The sequence below is a fragment of the Pelecanus crispus genome, chromosome 6, assembly GCF_030463565.1.
Source record: "Pelecanus crispus isolate bPelCri1 chromosome 6, bPelCri1.pri, whole genome shotgun sequence".
Lineage (NCBI taxonomy): Eukaryota > Metazoa > Chordata > Aves > Pelecaniformes > Pelecanidae > Pelecanus > Pelecanus crispus.
In genome coordinates this window covers 47,702,394-47,725,581 of record NC_134648.1, presented here as the reverse complement: position 1 = coordinate 47,725,581, position 23,188 = coordinate 47,702,394, and the positions used below count along the sequence as shown (strand labels likewise).

Sequence of the window (23,188 nt, the reverse complement as noted above, 5' to 3'; positions counted from 1 at the left end):
CCACCAGTGTGGCACACAGGTGTGACACGCAGGCATCCGGTAACGCTCAGTACAATCATCCCGTGGCTCGTTCTGCCACATGCCCCGAAGTGTGTCAGGTACCCAGGCCCCAGGCCGGCGGCGCGGGGCGAGCGGGGTTACGAGCGGGGTTACCTGCGGGGCTGCGGCCGGCGCTCCGCCCGGCCTCCTCGGCAAGCTGCGTCGCCTCCCGTTTGGCTCACCGGTCTGCCATCGCCCGAGAGACCCGACACCTCCGACACCTCCTCCTCCTCCCGCCCCGCCGCCGCCCCGGGCGCCGTGTTGACGGCGGTTGCCTGGAGACAGGCACGCGGATGCCAGTTCCTGCGCCGGTCTCGCCGGCGAGCTGCCTCTCGATGGTTTCTCCGCAGCGCCCCCGCTCCACTCCGCCCTCTGGAGGACCCCACCTCTATGGCCAGGTAGGGGCGAGCGAGCGGCGGGCGAGCCGGTATGCATTATTCATGAGGCGGCTAATGACGGACCAGCCCCTCCCGGCCGCCCGCGGGCCCTGGCTCTTCATTGGCCCCAGGGGCGGGCGAGGCCACGCCCCCAGCGCGGGCCGCTCCGCGCAGGCGCAGCGGGGAGTGCGGCAGCGGCGGCGGGAGGAGGCGGGCGGTGGCGCCATGGCGGAGGGCGAGGGCCTGGTGTCCGTGGACTACGAGGTGTCCGGCAAGGTGCAGGGCGTTTTCTTCCGCAAGTACACCCAGGTACGAGGCGGGGCGGGCTCCCGCGGCGCGCCCCTTCCTGAGGGGCGGCCCGCCTGTGGGGTGCGCGGTGCCCGCTGTCAGCGCTGGCGGGGCTGCGGCGGCTCCTGTGGGCGCCTCGGCGGGGCTGAGCCGCGCCTGGGCTGGATCACGGCCCCGGCCCCGGCCGCGGCTGAACGGGGGCTGTCGCCTCTCGGTGCTGCTGGCGGCCTGTGCCGTGTTACGTACGCACGACTGAAAAGTGCGTTTCAGCCCCAGTTGTTCGCGTGAAAGAATGTAATGAGTAGTCGGGTGAATCCTCTGCTGCTTTCCTGCTGCCTGAGCCATAGGAACTTCCTTGGAGGTCTGTGTCTTGCCTGTAAAATTGACTCCTGTACCTGAATGTCATTCTGTAGCTCTCTTACCGTTCGGATTAATCTCATTTTGCTCTGCATTGTCTTCTCAGGGGGAGGCTAAGCGGCTAGGACTCGTTGGTTGGGTCCAAAATACTAGCCACGGCACCGTGCAAGGACAAATTCAGGGTCCGACTGCCAGGGTGCGGGAGCTGCAGGAATGGCTCAGGAAGGTAGGGAGTCCCCAGTCCCGCATCAGCCGAGCTGAGTTCAGCAATGAGAAGAAGATCGCAGCGCTGGAGCACAAGGACTTCCAGATTTTGAAATAACTTTGTCCGGGAAGAAGCAAAAGCTGGAGCGTGAGCTACCCACACAGAACCTTTCCCCTCTTCCCCATTCATTCAGTCAGCCACTATTCAGCTCTAGAGAACTTTATTTTATTACATTTCTAATTTATTGGTTTGTTGTACTGTGAGTCTAGCTCTCCGCCTTTCACAAAACTTTGGCACTATCTTTATTATAAAAAGGGGCTGTTTAGGGACACAGCCTCTTTATTTCTGAACGTGTGTGCAGAATGGGGCTTGAGTAGTTGTATGCGAGTAAAATTCGTAATTTGTATAGCGTTGCGCTCACATGAAGGAAATCGCAGAGTCAACGCCCATACTAAATATTGCTAAAAACGTTATTTCTGTTCGCTAAACGCCTCGGAAACAATTTATCTTGTTCCAGAACTTTATTTTTTCTGTGGAATAAAATTGCTTGGAGCTTCATGTGCGGAATGGCGGCATCATACGGGGCTGGAGGGGATGGGGCCCTTCGAGCGTGCGCCTGTTGCCGATGCCCGCCCCTGCGGGGCCGTGGGGCGTTACGAGCAGCCCCCGGTGCCGCTCCGAGCGGACGAGGCCCGGCCGAAGGGGCCCGGCCGAAGGTGCGCTGCCCGCAGCCGACCTCCCCGCGGCCGCCCGGGCCCGGCCGGGGACGGGAACTGCAGCTCCCAGCATGCACCGCCCGCGGCCGCCGGCCCTGCCGGGAGCCGCAGTCCCGCCGCCTCCCCGCGCGCAGCCGCCCTGCGCTCCCGCACGCGCCGCCGCTCGCCGTTGCCCCCCTGCAGGAGCCGCGCGCGGGCCCGGCGGCCCGCGACGGTTGGTCTCGCGCCGCGGCCGTTGTGGGGCCGCCCCGCCCCCAGGCTCAGCGGGTGCCGGGGGCGGGGGGGTTGCTCTGGGCGCCTCTCCTGTCAGCGCCCCGGCCCGGCGGGCGCCCGCCTCCGGGCGCTACTTCGCCCGGGAGCGGGCAGAGGCCCGGGCGGTGAGGGGAAGGCGAGGCTGCCCGCTGCCCCTGGGAGCGAGCCCGGGCGCGGGTCTCGGCTGCCCTGCTGTGCCCCCCGGGGCCCGGGAGGCCCTGGGCAGCCATCACGCAGCGATCACGCAGCGGGGCACCAGGTCCCCAGAGAGGGCGAGTAGCGCTTGCGAAGCTGCGTGGGGAGCTCTGCATGACAGGCACAGAGGCGTCCCCTCGAATACCAGTAAGAAACCAGGAGTCATCAAGGACAGGACTGGCAAATAGTGGGTTCTCTTTCACATAAACGGCTTAGTATCCCACACCCGTTCCCAAGTCCGCTTTATTCCTTTCTCGGACAAATTACAGCAGGTGCGCTTTGGCCAGAATTCACATTGTGAATTTATGTGAGGAGATTGAGCTAAAAACAAGAGGAAAGCAGCCCTGTGCCTGCTTCTTGGTAGTACCTTCTGTGTATTTTTGGTACAAATGGAAGCAGAAGCCTCTTGCTTGCAGGTCATTTGAGTTTAGCCTTACCATGGTTGGAGTTTGGTTTAGGTACGTTAAGTTTGAGAATCACGTTGGTTAGTAAGGAGCATAGACTCACATTCTGGCCATTTAGCCTGAAGGCACCGATGCTGTGTAGTCAAAGCCTGAGCAGGAAAGTAATCACAGAAAAAGCCTCCAAATACCAGGAAAGCTAACAAAAGTATATTTATGAGGGTGAGTGCAATAAATGAGAGTTTTTTCAGGCCTTTAATTTGTATTGCTTTTCTTCTTCTTTTTTTCCCTCTCTCTACCCAGGGAGTTGTTTTAAGGAACATGGAGGAGTGAGCTCTCTGCAGTTTCTTGAGTTTCTCATCTATCTGATTTTGACATGATCAAATGTTTGGTGGAAGATGTGCGAGCCAGGCTGCGTTCTGGAGTGACTATCCACTCACTGGGGCAGTGTGTTGAGGAGCTTGTCCTCAATAGCATCGATGCCAAAGCAACGTGTGTAGCTGTCAGGGTGGATTTGGAAGCTTTTAAGATCCAGGTAGTGGACAACGGCTCCGGGATGGGGAGAGAGGACTTAAATGCAATGGGAAAGCGGTACTTCACCAGCAAGTGCAGCTCAGTGGGAGACTTGGAGAACCTGACATTCTATGGCTTTAGAGGGGAGGCTGTGGCAAGCATAGCCAACATGGCCAGCATAGTGGAAGTTTCATCCAAGACCAGCAGGACAGCAAAAACATTTGTGAAACTGTTTCACAATGGGCAAGCACTGGATGTCTGTGAAGCCGAATTGAGCAGACCAAGTGGCGGAACTACAGTGACCGTGTGTAATCTGTTCCATCAGTTACCAGTGAGGAGAAAGTGTATGGATCCTGTGTTGGAATTTGAGAGAGTGAGACAGAAAGTAGAGGCTATTTCGTTGATGCATCCTTCTGTTTCACTTTCTTTAAGGAACGATGCTTCTTGTTCTATGGTGCTTCAGCTCCCTAAGACAAGAGATGTATACTCCCGGTTTTGTCAAATTTATGGACTGAGCAGATCGCAGAAGTTACGAGAAATAAATCATAAGTCTGGGGGATTTGAGCTAAGTGGTTTTATCAGTATTGAAGGACATTACAACAAAAATATGCAGTTCTTGTATGTGAATAGAAGGCTTGTTTTGAAGACAAGGCTACATAAACTAATTGATTTTTTATTAAGAAAAGAAAGTGTCATTTGCAAGGCAAAAAGTGGCCCTGCGAGCAGACAAGCTAGTTCAAGTCCTGGTCGCCATCGTTGTGGCCCAGAGTTGTACGGCATCTTTATTCTCAACGTGACCTGTGCATACAGTGACTATGATGTGTGTCTGGAACCTGCAAAAACTCTGATCGAGTTCCAGAACTGGGATGTTCTTCTAACTTGTGTAGAGGAAGGATTGAAAGTATTTTTGAAACGAGAACATTTGTTTATTGAACCATGTAGTGAGGACATCAGAGAATTTAATGAAGATAATGACTTTTGTTTGTATAAAGCTCCAGTTCTGAAGCCCTCACTCTCTGACGAGAAGAGCATCCAAGACAGTTTTAAGAAAGCATGTGATGAAATTGTGGATTCCTATGAAATGCATAACTTGCAATCAAAAGATGTCAAAAGGAAATCCGTGACTGGGAAAAAATCTTTGAATCTTATAGAGTCAAGTAAAAATCTACAGGAAAGTGAAATTGCCCCAAATCAGAAGATTGCTGAACCATCTGATCCATGTAGAAACAACAAAGTGGAGATTCCACTGCCCAGCAAAGATGACACGGCTTCTGATTTCATTATATCAGATATCTCAGAGCAGGAGCCAAAAGACACCAAGAGTTCCCAAAAAGCGTCTGATACTCATCTGAAACCTTCAGAAGATCTTCGTTCCTCTTTTAGTGGAGGGGCTGAATCAGAAACAAGAAAAATAGACAGTTGTGGTGACCTGCAGCATTCTGCAGAGAATTACATAAAAGATGTGGGAAGCAAGCAAGGCAAAGTAGTGCAGAAAAGCAGTACAGTCCATATCTTAAATAATGATGTTATTCAGTTGCCGTCTGAGAGAGAAGACCCTACTGAAACAGCAATGGGACCGGACACTGTCTCTGGAAGTTCATTGATGAGACACTGTAATTCAAGAAGAGGAGACAGGAAAACAGCTGAAGAGAGAGATGATGCGGGAAGAGGGCCTGTTAGTTCAATACCATTAAAACTGTACTCTACAGGCCTCATAGCACGTGTTATGCAAAATGAGCCCCCACGTGAATGTGAACAAACAGAAACAAATACTGCATTAAACATGCATTGTAGACCTGGCCCTGGCAGTGCCAAGGATATTTTTGGCCACAAAGTGAGTTTTCCGATTCAGTCTTTAAATGCTAAGGATATTTCCAGTAATACAAATAAAGAATATACACCTCCTTACACCAGAGAAGTATACATGGCTGATGGTAATGAACGGTTAGAGAATAAAACTTTGTCAAATCAGACGAGTGAGGGGATAGCTATGCCTATTGCCACTAGTAGAAGACATTATGAGACATCGAATATTACACAATTGCCACTGGCAACTTCTTCAGATATTCCTCACAATAAAGGTATAAAAAACACTAGAAGACAAATAGCTGTGCCAAGATCTCAGCCCTCTAAGAAGCTGAGCTTGTCCACGCAGCTGGGTTCATTAGAAAAGTTCAGGAGATATTATGGGAGAGTCAAGTGTACGCTATCAGCACTGTTGTCAGAGCAGAGTGAATTTGGTCTCCCAGTTTCTAATCCACAAGCTAATTGTGCCTTTTCAAAGAATGAGAATGATGTCCATGGTAGTGTGAGCACTTGTGAAACTCCAACTTTGGAAGATACAGATGCTAATAATAGTAGCCAAGTTTTTGGTTCTTTGGAAGAGACTTTATTCTGCAGTGGAGAAACTTCACAGGACAAACAAGCCCTTTGTCAGAGTCCTTTGACGTTGTCTGACTACTCTGAGGTTAGTAAAAAAAATCCAAGTTGTAGAAGATCTCCAGGTTCATTATCATCCAAACTGTCCAGAATGAAAAGTGACCACAAAGACATAGAACAACTTGGTGAGCAATTCCAAGCAGATTCAAGTAGAAAAGAGGACTGCTGTTTTGATCTCGAATCTTCAAATAATGATTTTTTTTGCAATGCTTGTCAAACATATAAATCCTCAGTTGAAAAAATGAAGGAATGTAATTACAGCATTTCTAAGGGGGATGCGTGCTTGCAATCGGACAATACAAGAGCAGAGTCCATGAAAAGTACTGTCAACACAGCACCACTCAGCAGCATAGAGGGGGAGTACTCAGTCTCTTCAAGTAGTGTTTTAGCATTACCTGCTAAAAAGGATTGTACTGACATCATCTGTAAAGATAAAAGTACATTAGATGAATCCTCAGAACAAAATTTGAAAGATACTGAGGTTCCCTGTATGACCTTCCCAAGTAACTTGGAATTCTCTGCAGACAACACAAGCACAGGTGGTCCCAGGAATGATTTCTGGGGTTCTGACTGGCTGCAAGATTTTGATGTTTCGTCGGGTAAGACAATATACATCAATAAAGCGACTGGACTGAGCACCTACAGCACTCCTCCTACTGAAGGATTTCAAGCTGCCTGTGTTCAAGATATAACAACAATGGCTGTGAATGTTGTCTCAGAGAATGGTAAGGGGGGGGGTGGTTGTACAAATGGGATGAGGAAAACTGTTTGTGTTCTGCTAGGTGCATAAAATACCTTGCTGACAGCACCTGACAGTTTATGCTGAAATATCCACTGCCTTACTTGTAATAGCTGTATGAAAAACAGGAAAGTGTTGGAGTCTATGGAGACAATGACACATTAACATTCATTATATTAAAAGATAGTTTTTAATAAGACAGTAAAAAGAAATGTGAATCTTGTCAATTAACAGGCAGCTAGCTGCCTGTGCATCATGACATTTACTGTCATCACAGTTATATGTAATTGTTGTCACATATAAAGTGAGGGACACACTTTAAAGTAAGTGTACTAGAAAAATTTTCTGGTTTTTAACATTTTGTCCTAGCTGCATACAAAATTTAAAACAACCCTTGAAAAATGAACAAAAATCTGACTTTTTCATTGAGAATGTGTAGCCTCCTTTCTGCAGATTCTGGAAGCCTATTCCTTCATACTTAGCTTTGTAGGAGATGTTGAACAGCATTGTTGGTGGTTTGAAGATGGAGCTTTTCCAGGGGTGACAGGACATTACATTGTATTGGTTTTTCAGCAGTGTGGTGTTCACAAGTCTTCATTGATCTATCTGTTGGGTTTGGTTTTCTGTGTCCTCCTGATCTGGCTCAGCAGAATAGTGTCTTTGGTAATTTTCCCTTCTGTGGATATATCTTTGTTCAGAGTTGTTCCTTGGTCTGTATATAGGCAGATTTTATGAGCAAAGATGCAGCCATTCGTCATGTAGACCATATTTTCTACTGTACAATTTGTTTTGAAAAAGTAGTTTGGATTTCTTTCTAGATAGGTCTCCCATGAAATATTTGTCTAATCAATCATGATAGCCTCTGGTTTGTTCCATTTTTGTCTGTTCCTTCTTTATCACCAGTCATAGAAACACTGGTGCAATAGGTGTTTCGGTTGTTAAGCTATTCCCTTTTAAGTATAATAATTGATGCCAATAATTCTTAATATCTGTTGTCTTCCACTGAAGTAAACTTGTTATTACAAGGAGAAGAACATCTCTGGTTTTATTAGGTAAAATTACTTGCAAGCACAAATGTACACGCCTTGACTAACACTTTTAATTTCTGTGGTTTACCAATTTCAGTTGCCCACAGTGCTGTTTAGTAGCCAGCCAAAGCACTGAGATGTGGAGCTTGACCTTCTATCCAAAATGTTTGGATAGTGCATTCATGTTTATGAAGAGAATGCCTCACATACACTTATGCTTTCAGATTATGTATAGTGTGTGGTCTTCGAAGACGTATATTGTGTTACATCTTGTTACCTCCAATGTCAGTGTTCTTTCTAAGCCTTATCATTGGTGTTACTCTCTATTGTATCGATGGTGCCACTCTTTCTTAACTCTGTCAATGGTGTTACTCTTTGATAGGATGTCTACTGCAGCTTTTTGGCTTTTCTTAGGTTGAAGGTTGGATATCCCAAACCTTCACAAGGTGTTTGGGCTCTGGCTAGACCCTATAGATCTTAGATTTTCAAAGTTCAACAAACATGCTCTTTCACACATTTTTCAAGCAAAGGATATTCATTCTGTTTAGTCATAGGAATAAAACATAACTGTGTCCTAACACAGCATTCATGTCTCTTGATGTTGAGCACTGTTTTGGACTGCTGTTAAGATCCAGGAGTGGAATAATTTCTTCACTTGCTATGTATGCTTTCATTTTGCTTTTTAGAGTAGTGTCAGTAACCCCATGATGTTGACTTAGAATTTCATAACCCCATGATTTATTAAGAACAGCATCTCATACACAAATTTAGGGAAATGACACTGGTTGGTGGCAGGTGGAAGGAGGTAAGAATAATCCATATCCTCTTTTCCATGACAGCAGTGGCCATCTGCTGTTTTTTCCAGTCACATGCCGTGTGGCCAACAGAAGTGCTAGATTTTGTAGGTTAGACTCCGGCACCTTTGTACTGATTAAACTGATTGCTACAGGAAAATTTATCAAGCTTCATTTCACCATCAGATGCCTTTTTGAATAATCTAATGCTATGCATTTGTAGTAGGTTAACATCTGAGTTCAGCTTGGTCTTTGTTGTTACGCCAGCTATGTTTGCATTTTTTGTTACTTTTATTACATTATTGACTGATACAGCATTACACCAGTATATTTTAATGATCTAATTGAGGCAACTGAAAATGAATACTCAAGTATGGTAATTGTATGTGGTTTGCATGTATAAAGTAGATACATTATTACTCTCAGCACCTTTTACTTGTCTGAAAAATCACATTAATAATATCTCTGCCAGCTCTGAATTCTCACTGGCTTTTGGGCAAGAAAATCCTAGCTTTATGAAAAATGTATGTCCTGAACAAGGATTTTCCCTGCAGCAAGAAGCAGTGAAATGAATCTTTGTCTATGATTCTATGATTCTATCGGAAATACTGGACTTTTGTTCACATAGATGATAGATTCTTCTGTGAACTTGAGGGATAATATCTTTCAATGATAATAGCTATAAAAGTTCTGTCAAAGCCTGAATTAGGTAGCATTCTTCAACTTGCCACAGTTTACGAGGAACCACATCAGGCCATCTTGTCCTCTATTCTGGGTTTTGTGACAATGGGATGCTGAGTTACTCTCCCGTGCTGGGCTGCCAGTTTGGATTCTTGAAAGGATTCTCGGTCCCCAGGGTAGGACCATCATTGGTCCTTACTGGAATGAAGCCAACAGTCAGGAGTGTACGGACTGGCCTAGGATCTCATAGAGCCTTTTCATACGGAGCTTATCAGCACGCAGCTGGTTTTCGTTGGCGTTATCACTCTGCCACTTTTCCTGAATGCACACCCTTAATTTCTTAGTAGAAAGGAACTTTATTAATTCATTATTATTTCACAAAGAATAGAAGTCTGAATTGTACCAAAGGAAGGGTGAAATGTTTACCAGTGTGCTGGAAATGTGAGCCACTTTTCTTAATAATCTCAATAACAGTGCTGGTTTGTAATATTAAATCATTTCTGGGTGGGTAGGAACATGTTGTTAGGCTTACTCTGATAGCTCATGTGGTCTCACTGACTTGCAGTTTTCAGTTTTACAAATTCCTCATAACTGTATTTAAGTATTGATAGGAGTGGTGATAGGCTGAGAGTTTTGCCACACCCTAACAGGGAAGTCAAAAGTGTTTTGATATCTGACAGACTTTACTGTATGCCTCCTCTTTCCTTTGGGGATGACACTTCTGATTGCACAGATTCTGGAAATAATTCTTACGAGATTAAAGCAGCAGCCAATTTTTAAGAAGGACAGTCTTGCAGAAGCCACAGTAATATTTTAAAATAATACATTTCCTGATGCAAGTGTGTCTGGTAATTCTCAGCTTCTTATATATGTGCTGTTATTTCTCAATGTTAGGTTGCAAAATCTGTGGGATACTCTAATTTGTACGGGGCTAAGCACATGCTTATTTATGAGAATATAATAATTGTATAGCTTTTTGTAATTTTGCATTCTGTTGAATCTGCAACGGTAAATTTATATTGTTTAGGGGTTCAGTTCAGGTGCCACCCCTTCAGAAGTGAGATTGTGCTACCCTTCCTTCCCAGACCTCGAAAAGAGAAGACTCTAGTGAGCCAGGATCTGAGAGGTAGGGCCAGCTTTCCAGGACGCAGTGTTCTGTGGCAAAAAAAAAAATCAAAGAATTCTCCCAGATGTCCCAACAGGAACCCAGAATTACTCAGGGTCTGTTAACAATGGGACCGTGTGAGTCATCTCAATCTAGAACTGGGAAAAAAGATCTTTTAGGGTTGAAGGCAGGTTAGGGGATACTTATTTACAGGATGAAATACCCAGTTCTTTGTTGAATTATGTCAGTAGTTTAAAGAATAATTACCTACTCCCTTCTTTGTACTCGTTCCAACCTTGGAATGTGAACCTTCAATCCTCACTTTTTTTTTTGTGGTGGAAAGGATGAAATCATTTTTTTGGTATGTGGCTTTGTCCAGAGGGAGTGGGTAGCTAAACAGGTCTTTCTTTTTCCCCCCCATCCCTACACCTCCACCCCATTTCCAGGGCCTGCTGAATTGTGCTGCAGCATGTTTAGGAGTCAGAAAGCTGCACAGTGTCCTTCCTAGTTAAAGCAGACAATAGAGAAGCCCAGTCTTATGTTCCATTATTTATTTCTACATTCTCCCCTTTTTATGATAGAAAAAAATAAAGTAATACTTGTGCGAGGTAGAGGTCCCAATGCACCTTCTGTTGATGGATGGTAGTAGTCCCTGTATTATCTATGTGTTCTTTCCTAGATGCTGAAGGGGAGTCTCTCCAGTCGTTGCTTTCAGAATGGGATAATCCTGTTTTTGTTCCCTGCCCAGACGTACGTATTACCTCGCATCTTATGCTAAAATAGGAATTGGTTTAGCCTTCTGTTGTTTTCTGACATGGGCACCAAAATTGCAAATATTGTAACCATTGCATATAAATTATTCAGCGATATATTAGACTATAGACCTGGCAGTTATGTGTTTTTATAGACTGTTTATATGTGAGTCATTGTTGTGGATTTATTCAAAGTCAGAGAAGCAGGCATCCAGCTATCTTTTGCCTTATGTCTTTTCAAAAGCAAAACATTATTGTAAGCTGTCTTTCCCTCTACAGAGATAGTAATCTTAAAATTAAAAGTTAAAGGATGGCAAAATTGTAATTCAGTGTCTGTCCTCTTTGTGGACAGAGTTAAAATAACCCAGCTTTCTTCTCTGGGATGCAATGGGTCTTAAAAGTGTATTTTACTATACTTGTTTTTATAGCCTGGCAGGATTAGAGCATGTGAGAGGGAAACAATGTTGGAGCTTTTAGAAAAACTTCCTTTGTTGTCATGAGGTAGCATTATCTTTAATCATCATGTTGTGTGTGTGTAAACATATGTATGTAACCATTTCCACCTGCAAACAATAGGGACGGAGCAGCAAACCACCTGCTGGTGAATTTCTGAAAAGGAACAGTTCTGTTCAGTTGTTGCTGTAACGTGTACTCTGACTCATTTCAGGGTAATACATCTTTTGCATTGCAGTCCATTGAGAGCTCCCGTAGGCTGATACTTAACTTCAGGTTTTCTAATAGGTACTTGAAATCAGCTGAATGCATTGAAGTTAGCAGGTAATATCCAGATGGGAAAGTGTATGAGGAGGGAAGCAAAGGGATTGCTGGATGGTATCTTTAGCTAGTGCTATTCTTGTGTAGAAAGCTTGGTTTGTCAAAATACAGAGTTATTTCAGGTTTTTCTTAAAGCTGGTTTGTTGGGGTTATTTTGTGTGTGTTTGGGGTTTTTTGCTATACACTTTATAGCCTGCTTGATCTGTAATTCTGTTTTTACAGATTGCCGTTGATGTGACCAGCAATCAGGCTGACAACCTGGCTGTGAAAATTCACAATATTTTGTATCCTTATCGTTTCACCAAAGACATGGTTCATTCGATGCAGGTACAATATGATCTATTACTACTTTTCACCCCCAAATTCCCACTCAACAAATGGGATTTGGTGATGTTTCTGCCTGGTGGGAAAGAGGTATCCAGGGAAATAGTTCATATCCCTGATTTTCACAAGCACAAACAGAATTCTTGGTTGCCTTGTGATACCAGCAGACATGTATGTCATGCCAGATCTTAGTGTCATCTCATGGTTATCAGCTATCTGCAAGTGACTATAAAATTCCTTGACTGTATGGTTAAATCAAATCAAGAGGCAGCCCTGCTACTGCTGCTTAGAAACACTGTTAACTAAATGATATTTCAATGGGCAGTTTTTTATATTCATTGTAGGCATTTGTTTAGTTCTTATTCCTCTGAAATCTGTCCTGTATCTTCCATTTTTATTGACCTTAGAAATGTAACTCTTCAGCAGACTGTTTTCAAAAGCAAATCCCAGATTTCATGGAAAGACTTGAAATTTCACTTTAAGATTTATGTCTGCTCTGAAAAGTGATTCTTAACATTGGCATCATAGCATCAAGTTTAACTGGTTTAGTGCTTCCTTATCAAATGTTTTGAACCTTAGCTTAAAAGCTAAGGTAAATGCATGGCTTCAACTTACATTCTTTGATGGTTTGCTTGGATAGAAATGCCAAAGTGGGTTCTCTGCCTCTCTTGCATCCCAATAACAAAAGGCTTACAGGCCCAGTTAGCATTATTCTCATGCAATCAGGTCGCTGACTTTGAGATTACAGGTTCTGACTTGTGTGGGGCACGGTAATGTTGATCTCCAGGGTGGACAAGGATCCAAATGATTCCCTTACTTGTATTGTCCATGCAAGAATAACAGGAGTAAATAAAGTTATTACAGTAAACAGGTTATGTTTTACAAAGGCAAGAGAGGAAAGCTGGGAAATGGAAGGTGCCATTTTTCTGTTCACTCCTCATAATAAGACTGTTCTTTAAAACTTACTGAGTGGTTCTGTGATTAACTTTAGCTGCATAATATTTTCCTTTGTATGATTTTAAGAAGGTAAAGCTAGAAGAAATTACTGCTTCCCGTCTCTGAAGGAGCTAAATACTGCCTTCAGTACCCTATAGCAATTTGGAGAATCTCTGTAGAAAAGACTAAAAGCACAAAATGTTGCATCATGCCACAGGAAAAGAACAAAAAGAATCATTAGTGCCTTGCTTCCCTGCAAAGAAAGAGGATCATCTATTCATTTTTATCTAGGAGGTGAACAATGCACATGTTGTGAGACAGAGAATTCAGAGTGAACTCTATCTGTGTGACCTGGGGAGAAATTCCTCCCTAACACCACATCTATTAATTTAAATCTAACAATAAGATGCTGAAAGCATTGTGCATCTCTGCTTAGTATTCCCTATAGCTCTGGTTGATTTCTGATGCTTGAGGGGAAGGTGGAATCAAGTCACAGAGGCAAATTCTACATCAGAAAATGAGGGGGAAAAAAAAAAGTGCTTCCTGGCTCCTACAGTTGATCAGCACAAGTCGTTAAACACAGGGCAGGTTAAAAAAGGTTGTTTACATTCTCTTTCAGTGATAACAGCAAATCAAATACTCAGAGCTGCTGTGCACAGCTTTAATTCCCAACTCAAGGAGGCTTCTACACGAGCATTTAATCCATTCTGTAAAATTCCAGCTCCACCTTAGAACAATTAGAGCTCTTGCCCTTATGACTCTCTTTGAAAAAAATTGATCCAGAATTATTTTCTTGGATATTTTGAAACTTTCTCTTAGTTCCAGATTAAACTGTTCCATGGCTGATTTATGGTCATTTGACCTTCTGTCAGTATTGTCTTTTAGCTTAAATAATTGCTGCCTTTTCCGTATTTAGCCCTCCACTGTATTTATAAAGAATAATTATATACCTTCTCAGTCTCAGTTTTGCTAGGCTGAATTCTTTAAGCCTCTGGGATTAGAAAAGATGTGGTTTCCACTACCCTAATCATCCTACCAGCTATTTGTTGTGCTTGATCCATTTTCATGGTTGTTTTCTTTTGTTTACCTTCATTTTAAAAACAATTTTACCACTGGGTACCAATTTTTCTGAGTGTCTTACAGGTTCTTCAGCAAGTGGACAATAAGTTTATCGCTTGTTTAATCAACACTAGGAATGAAGCAGATAAAAAGTCAGGTAAGAGTGGTTATTAACATGAAGTTGAGGTGGCTGTCAAGTGTAGTCAGCCTGCAGAGGGAATGCTGTCCTGTTTGTATTCTCTTCTTGCCTTGGGATGATACTGTGAGTAGAGGAAAATGTTAGTATTCACTTGAAATTTCCTGGATCTTCTTTATCTTTATTTTGGCCCTTGTTGAATGTTCCTACTGCCTTCAGATTAGTGTTATAAAAATAGATTGTACTCAAATTACTAACATCTTTCAGACTCTGTTCACAGTGCCTGGACATATTCATTGTTGACGCTTGCTGAAGCTGTACAAAAAAGGCATTCAAAACCAGTAGTTTTCGTAACATTTTTAAAGACTGTATTAAACAGAACAGTTTGTGGGTGACCTCAGCTCTCATTCTGAAGTTAGATGCAGATGTCAATAGACAAGAGTTTCTGACTCAATCTAATTACCTTAATTTAAATGCCAATTTGGATCACTAAATTTCTGTTCTGTAGCGACTTTATGTTCTGCCAACACGGCCTCCTCCTCACTTTAGTTCTGTAAAACTGGCTGATAGTTACCCTCTAAATGTGGCCTCTAGAGAGTGGTTATTCTTCCCAACCTGTGCAGTTGTCTGGTACAAAGTCGCCTATTTCTCATCTCTTGTGGTACATTTTTAGATGGAAACCTCTTGATTTTGGTGGACCAACATGCAGCTCATGAACGAATCCGCTTGGAGCAGCTTATTGCAGGTGAGGATTCAGATGGTCTTATGAAGGAAGATAGTCAGTGCACAGAAAAGTACAGACGAGCTGTCTGAAAGGGAAAGCTTGCTAACTAACATATTGTAAGCATAAATCTGGGATTTATGGAACCAATAGGATATTAATTTGTCATCTTTATCCTGATCCCTAGGAGAGTGCAGACATTCAGTATCTGCAGCAGTCATAGTATTGGCAGCTCAGAATTGTTAGAGCGTTTCCAAAAATAGAAGATATACTCCCTACCCACAGAACCATCAAACTAAAGTAGCCCTGACATAATGAAAGAGCAGGAAGACTGATAGGAAAAACAATGAAGAGGAAGTAGAGCAACATCAGTAAGATGATGTGGTTATTCTGTGAAGAATAAGACATGGGACGCAGAGTAAAGAGCATAGTTCATTTGGTTCCTTTTTAGCTGAATACTGTGCTTAAAGCCTAAAATTTCCACAATCTGAAACTGTTTGCAAAGGGATAATGGTCTTCTCTGTAAGCTCATTAGCCATTGGTTTCAGTGTTAAAAAGCACAATAGCCATCCATCAGGTATTTAAAAATCGTTGACCTTCTCTTTCATCAATAAATGCTGCACAGTTCCTGCAGAGAGGGTTCCAGGAACTCTGCTCCTTTTGGTCAGGTACTGAAAAAACTTAAAGACTGAAGGGAGAAGTGCTTAATGAATAGTATTTTAATGCCATTTATATCAGACTGCTCTGTGGAAAAATTGCTCTCTGTGAGTTGGACTAAATATATCAGTAGGGTTTTTTTTGCTATTTAGGGTGACTCTTTTTTGGAACTGGTGGGAAAAAACAAAGTGGCATTAACCAACCCTTCCCCCGAGACTAGATGTCTGGTTTATGACATTCCCAGTACTGCACAAGTTTCAGGAGAAGGCATTCTGTGGTCACTTTTTAATCCAAGCAGAGGATTGCGTGCCAAACCATAGGGTCATTAAGGGTAATGCCTGCATAAATATTCTAAGAGAGGATACTTCTAAATGATTCATTCACAGATTCCTATGAGAAGGAAGCTGCAGCATGTGGCAAGAGGAAATTACTGTCCTCCTCCATCTCTCCGCCTTTGGAGATTGAAGTTACAGAAGAACAAAGAAGATTTCTACGGTTAGTATTGGCCAGTAGCTCTAAACTTTTGGGGATGGCTCTGTTGACCAGGAAGATCTCTACATATTGCTAGGTTACCATGAAGCTTGGGAAGGAAGCTGTTGATTCTTTCCTGAGCTGAGACCAATCGTCTATATCTGTGCTGAGGAAAATAGGTGTGCTTCTCAGGCACGTCGTTACAACATCTCAAGAGAAAACTCTCTGTGTGAGAGAGGTGTGCCATCTCTGTGCCTCTGCAATGTGCTCTGGTTTCCCTGGGAAAGTAAACCTTCATGTGTGAGCCAGGAGAGTGCCGAAGCAGCCTCCAACAGATCCTGCTGTCTGGAGCTCAGGACCCAGGAGTGCACACTAGAGTGCAGTGCCCATGGTGTCCATCTAGTCACTGATTTAACAGGCAGTGTTTGAGAAGAGCAGGATGGGGTATGGAAAGTTTGTATTGTGAATCCTTCAAAAATGCATTCCTTAATCCTAGGTGCCTGCCAAGAGTAACTAATGAACACTGTTTCCCAAATGTTTCAGAATGGTGGCCCAGCTGCTATTAGGATGTTTAACTTGTACTGCAAGAGTTTAGATGCAGATTTGTTGTTGGATTATTGCAGACCTGTTGGACACTAGTCAAACTTGCTTCCCCCAAATCCCCGTCTGTCACCTGCCACATGTGTTTGTAGGCTTTTTCCCTGCATTGTTTTTAATTTTCAGGTCAAGTTCTATCGTAAGATTCACAGGACTACCTCATTATTCTCAAACTGCTCTCTTTTGTGATTCCTGTGGCAAATTCGACAGTTTTTGAATCACTCCTTGTTAAGATTGTTGCCTATTATAGGGATACACTTGTTTGGTGTAAAGCCCTTTTTGGGTGTATCCAATCATAACAGTATTACTGCTGTATCCGTTTGGTAACTCTTTTGTGTGACAATGGCCAATACCAGAAATTCCAAAGGAAAGTGTAAAGCACTATTTTGTTCCATCTGCCTTAGGGAAAAATGTGAGAATGTAACCATTGCTGTTCGTAGTTCAGTAATATTCGGGTGCCTTTGTTGTTCCCACCTCTTAATGACGTTCTTGCTAACATCACAGTACTTATAATGCCTCTTGTTCAACTTTGAATTATTTTTGCACTCATCTTTGAATGTCTTCCATTCCTGATATATCTACTTTTGAGACTGGATGGCCAAAATTGAATACAATATACCAAGTGAGGGAATCCTATTGATTTGTACAGTACCTTTGCAGTTGTGCCCATATTTTCTGTCTTTTATATCCACACCTGATATTTTGTCTGCTTTTTTGGCTACTGCTGCTTGCATGAACTGCTTGTTTATTGAATGGTCGTGACAATGAAACACAGAGTTGTGGGTTTTTTTTTTTATTTTTGCTATTTATGTAGAAGCCAACAAAACGTACAAATAGATCAAATTATTCCTGATAATTTGCATTTATTTGTCTTTAGGAGCAGTGAATTCCATTTTTCTGTCCATTTTTCATTATACCTTTTTTGTTCATCCTACTGATTTCATACATCGTTTTTCTACTTGTTTTAAGTTCTGATTGAGTTCAATGTCGTCTTTAGTCTCAGATAACCTAAATAATTTTGTGTTTTCTACAAATTTTCCTGCCTGACCATGCCCCTTCTTTTCCACATCATTAATAAACAATTCTGAAGATACAGACCAAGACTCATGTCATGTTGGACACTGACCAACTGTTGCCAGCATAGCTTTTTTCCATAGTCTCTAAATCATGACAAATGTTACTTCTCTGTCCATGACAACTTTTTGCATTTGCATTTCTAGCCACTTTTAAGAGATGGCATCAAAGGCTTTTTGAAAGACCAAATAAATTCTGTGAGCTATTTTCTTCATCAGCTATATCATAAACATACTACAAAAGCAGTAAGATAAAGTAAATCAGAGAGGCATGTTTTTCTTTTAAGGACACTGGCTAAATTATTCAGCACAGTGGGATGCCAGTTGTGATTTTTAGTTGTCACTTAAGATAATTGATTCAAGAAGCTTACTGGTGCTGGCATATACCAGTGCTGGCTTACTGGTGCTTTTATTGTGTTGCTCTTTAATTTATCAGTATTTATTGGCAGTTTGTCGCTTTACCGTTGTTCTGTGAGACTATCCTTACTAAAAAGTTACATATTAAAAGTACTATGTAAAAACCTAAATTCTGTTGTTAATGTTGCTGGCAGGGTATGACTGTATTCTCTGGTTAAGTTTGATGTAATGAAATAAATTAACTTCCCTAAAAGACCTTTCTCTTCAGCTATGCTTGCTATTTAATAGTTCAGCTGGACCTCTGGTTCACCTGCAGCTTTGAGTCTGTTATTTGTCTGCTAAGCATTGTAGTAATGCATTGTTCTGTTGACTCTCTTGAACTTCCTTTTCTTTTTTTCCCCTTAAAAAAAAAAAGCCTGATTGACTTCAATAGCTGCTTGGATGCTGTCATTTCACCACAATGGGCTTTTTATGTCTTTCTCTGCTCTTGCTGAAGGCTATACCCTCTTTTTTTGAGTAGAATTACACAAGTCATCTCCATATGAAGGCTAATATTCTCACGACATTTTATTAAGTTTAGATTAGATTCTTTTTTGTTCAAAGAATCTCTTTTCTAAAATTGACCTCCACCACCTTTGTTTTAAGTGAATATTCCCTAAGTTAATAAAATAAACTATATATTGTTACAGTTGTTTTCATTTTGAAGACAAGTTCTCATCTGACTGTGAAGTCCCATTTTTGTGTGTATTTTTCCATCCCCAGGATGACGTATGTCAGATTAACTAGAGGTTGTTCTTTCCTGGGTTCTCTTTGCTTAATGGGATATAAAGTTCATTAAACCAGCATAAATTTCTTACAATATTTTTTTCCATTGTAAGTATTTGCTATTATGCGTCAATTGAAATCACAGTTTTTTAGATTAGACTTAAAGGAGTCTTTATGCTGCATAATTTCAATATTTGGAGTGTTTGTGTGTTGAACCGACACCTCATGCATCTTTAGAAAGACAGATTTATAAATTTAGACATAAAGCTCTCCACATAATACAGGAACTCTTAGATCTTGTGGTTGTGGAACATGAAATATGCACAGTTGATTGGAATGAAAAAACATGGCTGAATGTAGGCTGAAAGGGCAGAATTACTTGGAATGTCATGATGCATGGATTTTGAGATTGGAAACTGTTACAGGAAGAAACATATATGGGGACTACAGAAATATTTATGTATGCTTTAGAGACATAGCTACTGTGGTTAATGTCTTATTTTGGTGTTTTGGGTTTGTTTTTTTTTCCCTCAGATGCCGCTACAAAAATTTGGAGGACTTGGGTCTTGAATTATCATTTCCTGAGACCAACAGCTCCTTGATTCTAGTGAAGAAAGTGCCACTATGTTTTATAGAAAGAGAAGCCAATGAATTACGACGGAAAAGACAACCTGTCACTAAAAGCATTGTGGAGGTCAGCTGTGGATATGGGTGAAATTGTGATACTGGGTCTTGTTCTGTGTCAATAGCCCAGGGTATTAGAGTATGTCTGTTATGAGGAAGACAATGAAGTCCCTTGGCAAATGTGGGTGCCATCCCTTTTAGTAGCTAAATAGTCCCACAACTGAAATGCCTGAACTATAACAGACACAATAGGAGACTGTTTCAGACTTGGACTAGAAGCTAAGAAAAATAGTATATAGTGCAGATGTTTCAACAGTTTACTTCTTGTGAATGCTTGAATGAACAGTAAATGCTTGAATGAACAGTAAAATGATTAATATTGCTGATACAGAAGTATTATTTGTAAGGATTTAAAGTTGTTTCCATGAAATCTCTACACGGGCAGTGCAGCTTTCTAAAAGCTGCTGTTCCAGATGTTCTGCAGTTTGAGGAAGAAATTGCTGAACTGATTACTTGCAGTTTCCATTGTAAACAATTCTCCACGATCGTAACTGCTTCAAGGACTCCTTAAAAATTGTTTCTGGAGTACCATATTCAGCCACTAGGCTGAGCCATTGTGAATCAGTCCAGTCTTGCCGTACATTTCTTTTGATATGAAAAGAAGAAACAGAGGAGATGATTCATCCAATTAAATTTTCTTTTCCAACCTCGCTATAATCAGGAAGAACTCAAAATGCACTCTCCTGGTGTGATTTGGGAGCCAAGAGCACTAAAAGCGGCAGGGGAGGGGATCAGGTCTGTGCCTCACGAGCACTCATTCTTAGCTGATACCTCAAGATCTCATGAGCATTTTGGCAGATCTGTTCTGCAGTCCTTTTAATTAGGACTGGTAGCACCTATTCATGATTGATTATGAATTCATTGCATTTTAGACATCAGAAATGAAATTCATGTGGACTATTATCCAAAGAAGAAAGGGCAGCTATTCAAAGATAACATGCATTCATTGCACTCTGAGGTATAAAAGTTCCATTATACCCATTGTACAGATAGGAAACTGATGCAGAGAGAAACCAAGTGATTAGTCTAAAGTCTGATAAGATACTTGTGAGAGGTCAGGACTTGCACCTACATCTTTCACTACTGTGGTCAGTCTACTAGCAACAGCATCATGTTTCCTGGTTCTAGCAGTTACACAGTAAATTATATACAGATGTGGCCAAAGCAGGGTATGGGCAATGAAAGGGAGAAATAGCAACTGATGATACTGCCTTTTTCTTTCCAGGAGCTTATGCAAGAACAAGTTGAGGTGAGTTTCTGTCTGCTTCTGAAGTTGACTATAATAATGCAAGGCTTACTGCATGAACCAAAGGGAGTAAGTGTGTTAAGCCTCAAATGAGAGAGGTGGACTAGATAATCCACTAACTTTTCCTCATTTTTAGTTTCCTTTGTGTTACAATTCTTCCTTTTTCTCATGTTAAATGGAAAGTAAGATGATGTTCCCTTACTACTTTTAGCTAGTGCAGACCACAGGAGGAGGAGCACGAGGGACACTGCCTCTGACGTTTCTGAAAGTGTTAGCTTCCCAGGCCTGTCATGGTAGGGAAACTGTACTTTTCTTTCATTCCTTCTTTTTATTTTTTTTTTTTAAACCTTTCTGTCTCTACACAACATACTCCCTGGGGCAGTGGTTTCAGAATGTGTTTGCAGGAATTCCAGGATTACAGACTGTGTGTTTCATTGGGATGAGGAAATAATGGTCTTTTCATGGACAGTACTGTGAGGGACAAGCAATACTGCTCTGATTTATTCATGTATGGGCCTAACGTACTTTCCAACCTTCACATGAAACACAGATGGAATACAGTTCTGAGATACACTTATCCATGTGAGCTCTAAACCATTCATTTTAGCTCTGCGAAGGGGCAAGGGGAGGTGCTGGAATCTGCTTGAAAGCAAGCAGGAAAGACAACTTAGATACTCTTCTCAAAAAGCATTTTTTATTTCATATAAGTATCAAAAGTGCTGGTTTAAGTGTGCCTGTGACTTTTCAAGTATTTTTGGAAGGAGTGCAGTAAGAATTTACATCTTCTAAGGGACTATGGCTTTCCAGCACCTGGAAATGAGCAGACCTTACAGGTGTAGACTGCAGTAGCTCTAGCCTCTTGTGGCAGTTTCTGTGCCATATACAGTATTAACAAGATAATGCTGAAGGGGTAAATGTGAACCAAAAGCATCTATTTTCACAGGGTGTCACTGCATTCTACAAATGGCAGAGAGTATGTAATTTTTTTTCTATCTAAAAAAGTCCCATGGCTGAAAGGCAGATTGCAGATGGTCTTGTGCATCTGTGAAGGCTAAAGATTGCAAACACTTCTGAAGTGACTCCTTAATGTTCTGCTTGGATTTCCTCTGGATCATTAAGTGCTCACTTGTGAGAAAGGACTTAGTGGCAAGGCTAGCATTTGGTCTTGGAACTGATGCCTGTCAGTGGGAGGCACATAGAACTGATAAAGCCTATGGAACTGATATTAGCTGTCATCTTGGTTTAATACTTTTTGATTTGTGAACTGGTTGCGTCTTTAGCTGTAACACACACACACGCAAAAAAAAGCCCATTTGCCTCTTGCAACACCATCTGAAAAGCCAAAACCTAATAATCTTAACATCCATCAGACTCGGGTTAGGTGAAAGTTTAGGCCACGGAAAGCTGATCTTTATGCAGCAGGCTGGTTAATTGAGCTAAGCCCTAAGTCTGCCATACTGCAGCCCTTGGGCTGTCTTTGCAGCCTCCCAGCTAATCTTTGGGAGCTGCCTTGTTTTCTGTGAAAACCACAGCTGTGGAGGGAAGCGTGCTGGGTGGTTTGAATTCTCTTTGGCAGTGCATGCAAAAATTTGTATCTTTTTTTCAGGAGCTATTAAGTTTAATGAGCATTTGACTTTGGAGGAGAGCTGCAGGCTTATTGAAGCTTTGTCATCTTGCCAGCTGCCCTTTCAGTGTGCTCATGGAAGACCTTCCATGATGCCTCTTGCAGACATAGACCATCTGCAGGAGGAAAAGCAGGTACTGTGTGAGACAGATATGCCTCTGATAGTCCACACTCTGGATTATCAGAGGCATGTCATGCACGTGTGTGTTAGAACTAGAATGGGCCAGTTTGAAACCATCACTACTGGCTGTATCTTAGTTGAATTTTTACATAGCTGTTACCAATAAAACAAAACTTTAGAACACTAAACCTTGGTCCTGCAAACACTTTAGCAAAGGATCTTACCATATTTCATTTGAATGGTCACATTGACTTCAATGGGGTCTACTAGTCCTTAAAGTTAAGCATATACTTAAAGTGTTTGCAGTTTTTAAGTGTAGAACTTGGAAAACATGTAAATTCTGATACTCTACTAGTGGCAAAGATGCTAATTAAACAAATGCCTACTTCCTCAAAGTTTAAGATGCTATAAAATGGGGGAAAAAAAGCAAAGAAATAGCAACATTTAAATTAAAAAAATGAAATCATTACTCCTTCCCTTTTGCTGTTACTGTGCTATATTAAGTTATGAAATTGGATTCTGTTGAAAGTCAGGTGGAACTTTGAATTAGATATTAAAAAATCTTGGGAATGACTGTACTAGGACAAAGAGTATGGAAGCATTGAAGCTCGTTTACTTAGTTATGATTCAGTGTTTCTTCATTTTTCTCCCTCCAGCCTAAACCTAATTTGTCTAGACTGCGGAAGATGGTGCGAGCACGGCACCTATTTGGGAAAAAAAGACCCTAATTAAAAAAAGTTCAGGCTGTAAGCTGCAATCACT

The 23,188-nt window shown here is 42.1% G+C and overlaps 2 protein-coding genes across 2 annotated transcripts; both read left to right on the top strand.

Annotated features, from left to right (window-relative positions):
- The first annotated feature begins 641 nt into the window (after positions 1-641).
- Positions 642-1,384, top strand: ACYP1 (acylphosphatase 1). Its single transcript, XM_075712801.1, has 2 exons — positions 642-725; positions 1,168-1,384. The coding sequence occupies exons 1-2, from the start codon at positions 642-644 to the stop codon at positions 1,381-1,383; spliced, it is 300 nt and encodes a 99-aa protein (XP_075568916.1). The 3' UTR covers position 1,384.
- A 1,822-nt stretch (positions 1,385-3,206) lies between these two features.
- Positions 3,207-23,173, top strand: MLH3 (mutL homolog 3). Its single transcript, XM_075712072.1, has 12 exons — positions 3,207-6,507; positions 10,052-10,150; positions 10,809-10,879; positions 11,878-11,982; positions 14,059-14,131; positions 14,784-14,855; positions 15,875-15,983; positions 19,286-19,445; positions 20,661-20,684; positions 20,893-20,974; positions 22,288-22,439; positions 23,083-23,173. Exons 1-12 carry the CDS (start codon positions 3,207-3,209, stop codon positions 23,152-23,154), a joined length of 4,320 nt encoding a protein of 1,439 aa, XP_075568187.1. The 3' UTR covers positions 23,155-23,173.
- Positions 23,174-23,188: the final 15 nt, after the last annotated feature.